This window comes from Aulonocara sp. 'chitande type north' Nkhata Bay, linkage group LG7 (genome assembly GCF_057382095.1).
Source record: "Aulonocara sp. 'chitande type north' Nkhata Bay isolate Kocher_YH1m ecotype deep benthic linkage group LG7, A_spYH_male_GT1.1, whole genome shotgun sequence".
NCBI classification, from domain to species: Eukaryota; Metazoa; Chordata; class Actinopteri; order Cichliformes; family Cichlidae; genus Aulonocara; species Aulonocara sp. 'chitande type north' Nkhata Bay.
In genome coordinates, this window is record NC_141350.1 from 44,289,363 (window position 1) to 44,295,493 (window position 6,131).

Genomic DNA, 6,131 nt, shown 5'->3' on the forward strand with positions numbered 1-6,131 from the left:
CTCTTTTTTGGATGATTCTCTGGAAACCCTACAGATGGCTTTGTGGGAAAATCCCAGAATATCACTTAAGTCACCCTTTTCCATTCTGATGGTCAGTTTGAAGTCCAGCGGGTTTTCTTGATGTCTACATGATTATGTGCATGTGATGCTGATACGAGCAGTGAAATAGATGTACTTAATAAGTTTCCATGAGTGTATTGCGATGCCTTTAATTTGCAGCACACTGATTTTACACTGTAATATTCCTACTTTGCAAGCACTTTGTTCACCTGTAAAACTCTGATTCAATGCAAAACAATTTTCTGAAATCCTTTAGGTGTTGGTTCCTGCTTTCCACCCTCAACTGGTACTACATTAAAAAAATGGGTTTACTTAATCATAGCTGTTGTTTACCCAGTTATATTATCAATTTGATGTTCATCATATTGATCTGTAATAAGTTTAGTTCTAGTTAAAGTTTCACTTTGGACACCAGATGTCCCTATTGCTCATAACACAGAGTACAGGCAGAGAAAAGGCAGAGAAACTGACTGAAAGGTTTTCTAAAAGAAAACAAGAACGTCTTCAGGTATATTCATGTCATTCATCATAGGAAAACACGGTTCTAAGTGTTATTTACAGAGAGTGCAGCAATCAGAATATTGGCACACACAAGACAGGCTGATTAAAACAAACAAACAGGCAAACAAATAAAACCTCTCACTCAGTATAAACATTTATGCAGTACTGCTGTGCTTTTACTCACCCGACCTGTGATTATGCACTAAATAATCACAGCATGCCTACATTTACAGTGTCATCAGCCTGATGTAACATCCTGTAATATTTAGTCGGCCCATGTGGTGCTGCTGATAGTCTTGGCAAGCGAAACACAAATTTCTCACTCAGCTTGGATTTTTAAATAAGCTTTACTGGACGTTATGTCTGGATAAAGAGTACTCTGTCTGTTGTGGAGCTTTCTATGCATACAGTTTTGAATGATACCCTTCTACCTTTTACTTACTTGGCAGAGATCGTGGCCATAATTAGAATGATGAAATCGCTATCTACTACTCACAGATGTTTTCCTGCTTTCTCCCTCTAACACACACTCACGGCAAGAGCTCACACAGTCACATCCACTGGATTTACATTTTTCTTTAATTATTCTTAGAGCAGATTAAGAGTTTAGTGAAGTCGGACTTTACTTGCGCAGACTTTACTAAACAAACATGCAAAGGAAAGAATATCCATGGTCCGCCTCAATTTCCTGACTGACGTCAGTCTAAGGGGGAAAGGGGGGCCTCTGAGATCCCCTCACTATCTGATCTGCATGTGAGAGGCTCATGCTGCCTCTGCACCACCCCCTTGTTTTCCCCACAGCAACAGGAAAGCTGGAGGCCAAAGAGAGCGGCCACACTCTGTAGGAGAGGAAGGACTCAGAAGTCCAGCAGTACAGTAAGAACAAAGAAGGACACTAAAGGCAAAGGAATGAGCAAGAATCAGAAAGAAGTGAAGAAAATCCAGTCAGTCTATCTGCAGAACCTGGAGAAAGTGAACCAGGGGATAAAGCCGGACAAAAAAAGTTGGAAACCTAAAGAAGGAGACTTTGCTGTGCAAACAGCAATGGAAAAGCCGCGGCAGCCTCCCATAGCTGGAAAAGTGGCTAAAAGCTCGGCTCACAGAATCAGCAGAGACCTGACTTGCTCCATCTGTTTGGATCTTTTCAAGCAGCCGGTATCCTTGCCCTGTGATCACACCTTTTGCCAGGGTTGCATTGAGGGTTACTGGGCAGGGCCACGGGGCACCGGGCAAGGTGGAGCCGGCTCCTGCCCTCAGTGCAGGAAGGTGTATCCCGGACCGAGCTACAGACCCAACCGTATAGTGGCCAACATAGTGGAGAGTTACTGTCAGGGTCTGGAGGAGAGCGGGACTGGACCCTGCCTGCCAGATGCCGGGGTGCCAGAGAGGGCTCCTGCACCGGTTGCACGCTGTAGCCGACACAGGGAGGAGCTGAAACTGTACTGTGAGGAGGACCAGGAGCTGGTGTGTCTGGTGTGTGGCATCTCCCAGGAGCACAGAAGTCACACCATGGTGTGTGTCCAGGAGGCAGAACAGAAGTATAGGGTGAGTTAAGCTTTAATGAAGTGCCTGTCAGCAGTTAAACGTTCAGCAGGGAAGTCAATATCACTGTTAATGGGGTTTAAACTGTTTTTGCTTTTATAGTTTTAGACTTGGCTGCATATTTTCCAAAAACAACTTCTTCTGGTATTGCAAACATGGATCCTCTTGTGTTGTTCATCAGTGTGGAGTCTCCCAGGTTAGGCTTAAAGCAAAAGTAAGCTCAAATTTATCACGCTTCCCATTGTGTTTTCAACAAATCACCCTGGACAAGACATTGACTTTGAGGGAGTCAGTATGTTTTGACGGGCTGCACAGTGGTGAGGCGGTTAGCACTGGTGCCTCAGAGTGAGAAGGTCTGGGGTTTGAATCCACCATCGTTTGCATGTTCTCCCTTTGAATGCGTGAATTCTCTCAAAGTACTACCTTCCTGCCACAGTCCAAAGACATAGACAGGTGTGAATGTGAGTGTGAATGGTTGTCTCTGTGTTAGCTCTGCAGCAGATTGGCCATCTGTCCAGGGTGTACCCCGCCTCTCGCAGCTGGGATAGGCTAAAGCCCCCTGTGACCCTGAATTGGCTAAGCAGAAGAGAATGGATGGTTAAACAAAATGCTTTGATTTTGTGTTTCTGCCCTGACAGGCATCTCTGCACAGCTCAATGGACTCTTTAAAAGCTGAGCTCAACATAGCGCTGCAGTGTGACAGAGAAGCTGAAGACGAGGTCAAGAAGCTGAAGGTGAGAGGAAACACATCGGAATCAAAACCTCGCCACTGCGCATGCTACAATCACTATAAATATCCAGACTGACCCACTCGACCCACAGTTTCCTGTCTCATTCCCCTCATGGATTTCTAATGCTTTTGTGTATGTGCGCACAGACTGTTGTGCTTTTTGAAATAGACCGTCGCTCCCAGTAACAATGTGCATCTCCCACTCAGGAGCACACCGCTGATCTGAAGCAGCGCATCGAAGCCCAGTTCAGCGACCTGCACCAGTTCCTCTACCAGGAGGAGAAACTGCTGCAGGTGAAGCTGAAGACGGAGGAGCGAAGAGAGCTGATTCGCCTGGACGAGCACAAGGCCCTGCTGTGCGTGGAGATCTCGCGTCTGCAGAGGGCCGTCCATGAGATAGAGGACAAACTAAAAGAGCAGGACCCATTCACTCTGCTCCGGGTACGCTTAGCCTGTTTGTACATACAGCACAGTTCATCTGGAAGTTATTACCAGGATGATGAGTCAGCTCTGGGGATGATTAAGCCAAAAAATGCTGAACTCTTGATTTTAAATATGTTTTCAAAACATTTGTATCACTGTTTTAAAAGAAATGGAATCAGAAGCACAATATTTGGGAAGAAAATGAGGTGTTTTTCAATCTATTATGTAGCAGACATACATTTTTGTGCCAACAGGTTAAACAGGGTCCAACGTCAACATTCAAGATATAACTGAGCTGGGTGTGACCGCCTCGGCTTTCCTGTTAAGTCTGCAGAGTGGTCTTAGCAAGACGGTCGATTTGATTACATCATTATGAAAAAACTTCAAGGGTAAAGCGTGATAAATAACAACAACACTGTTGTAGTTTTTTGCCCAAACAAATATTTATGAGCTTAGACAGGATTCATGCCAACGACCTCAGTCGCTGAGCTCTAGAAAAATGAGTTCAGTTCAGGCACCGGGCCATACTCAGGCCAAGGCAGTGGGAATTTCCCCCGGCCACAGGGAGATCCCGCAGGGTGGGATAATGTGAGGTCAGACACTGATGTAATGTGGAAAAAGCTCTCTCTTCTTTCAAATACAGCAAAACTAATTACAGTCTTTTTGTCTCTTTTCCTGTGTTTATTCCCATGTCTCATTTCAGAGCATCAAAGCACTTCTCCAGAGGTGAGCGTGGGAAAGAGGCCGAATATTTTGTCCTTGAAAGGCTCTGTTTTTGTTCTTTGGTTTCATTGTTTGACTTTGCTTTCGTTGACAGGCCTCCACTTAAGTTTGAGAAACCCGTGTTTACACCGCCCAGTCTGTGTGAGGGCCGGTTTGCAGGGCCCCTACAGTACAGAGTGTGGAAATCTATGAAAGGAAGCATCTATCCAGGTACTTAAAAGTGACACTCAGACTCCTGAATCACTGCACTGCTCAGAAACCATCATCAAAATATCCAGCAAAGAAACATCTTTAGCCTTAAACTTCCTCTCTTGCCTTTGCTTTCTCCTCTTTTTAGTTCCAGCTTCCATTACATTTAACTCCAGCACGGCCAACCCCTGGCTCAGTCTGACTTCCTCCCTCACCTGCGTTCGATACCAGAACTTTAACCACACTGTGGAGGACAATCCCAACAGGTTTAATGCCGCCCTGTCACTGCTGGGTAGCCAGGGCTTCACCCATGGGCGTCACTACTGGGAGATTGAGGTCTACAGCAGCACAGTCTGGACTGTGGGGGTAGCCCGGGAGTCGGTACCCAGAAAGGGAGTCATCAAAGCCCTTCCAGCTAACGGCTTCTGGACTATCTCTCTCTCTTATGGGATTCAGTACATGGCAGGTACGTCCCCTCCAACTGTCCTGTCACTGGAGGAGCCACTGGCCAGGATCGGTGTGTACGTGGACTACAAGAGGGGCCTGGTGTCCTTCTACAATGCAGAGAGCATGACACACCTGTACACCTTCAGGGAGACCTTCACTGAAACACTGTATCCTTATTTCAACTTGGGCTTCCTGGACAAAGTGCATGAAAATGAGCCTCTCAAAGTTTTCTTGCCAAAGATTTAACTGCTGTGAAAAAAAAAGAAGACAAAGGGTCAAACAGTTACCGAAAATGACTAGATATGCAAAAAAAACACATGTGAATAAAAAAGGTTCCTACTGTACAGATTTGAAACTGTGCAAATGCACTGTGCAGTTTATCTCATCAGAAATCAGAAACACGTGCATCTAAGCTTTGCTGAGTTTGCAGACTATGAATCTACTGTCAACCATTTCATTTCAGAGAAGCTGTGCTTCGGTGAAGAATGTGAAACTGTCTGGTTATCTGACTGTAGTGACATTATTGTAATGTGCTGTTATGTAATCTTCTTTATGCATGATTCATTAATTCATTCAGTACTTTGTTTTTTACTCTGTAAATAACTGACATCCTGAATTATACTGGAGTCACAAGACTTGATGATGTGATGCATTCAAGGACCATGGAGAAACTTTTTATTTCATCATAGCAAACATTAGGTTTGCACATACTTAAATAAAAATCAATTTAAATCGCCTTTTTGTATGTGTGCACATTTTTGTAACTGAGAAATCTTTGCACATATTGATCAAAAGCCTGCTACACTAAATGTGTGGTACCAAAGACGTAAAAAGATGTCCGTAATTATATGCACAAGTGTGTTATTTCCAGTATTAAAATGAACAGAACACCTCCATGATCAAACTCCTTAATTCTGCTTTCTATGACTACCTTATGGTACCCTTAAGAGTTCATTAATTAATTTATTCAACCACTTGCAGCGCTATGAATAAATGTTTTACACTAGGGGGTCACAAGCAAAGAACTGAAATGAACACGTTTGCAGCCTGGAACAAAAAACTGTCCCTTTAATGATGATTGATTGTGCAGGGGGGACAAAATGAAAATAAATAAATAAACAAATAACTAAAACATGGCCATTGTCACTGCCAGGTTACCCATTTGCTTTAGGCTTCATTTTGATGTTAGCATTATGTTAATGGCCATGTTGCTGTTTTGGAGCAAGAATGTCATATTTGGATTAGTAGGTGGATGCTTGGTTAACAAACTGGATTCATAGATTGTACATGTGCAATCCACACATATATTTGCTAATTAGTTCTAAGTAACTTCAGCACTTCTTGGGTGGCCTGAACCACACATCGAGGCATGCTAGTTCTATTTGTAACAGGTTCCAACAGTAATAACACAGCAGCTAGAGGTTCCCTAACTCCAGTATCCAGATAGATGAGTTAGCTATAAAAAAAGATTCACCCACCTGCAGTGATGCTGAAGGGGGAAACCGTGCACAGAGGC

General features: G+C 43.9%; 1 protein-coding gene across 1 annotated transcript; it reads left to right on the forward strand.

The window, feature by feature from the left end:
• The first annotated feature begins 1,295 nt into the window (after window positions 1–1,295).
• On the forward strand, window positions 1,296–5,488 carry trim69 (tripartite motif containing 69). Its single transcript, XM_086300617.1, has 6 exons — window positions 1,296–2,106; window positions 2,742–2,837; window positions 3,041–3,274; window positions 3,960–3,982; window positions 4,074–4,189; window positions 4,317–5,488. The coding sequence occupies exons 1-6, from the start codon at window positions 1,471–1,473 to the stop codon at window positions 4,859–4,861; spliced, it is 1,650 nt and encodes a 549-aa protein (XP_086156743.1). The 5' UTR covers window positions 1,296–1,470; the 3' UTR covers window positions 4,862–5,488.
• The last annotated feature ends 643 nt before the right edge of the window (window positions 5,489–6,131 follow it).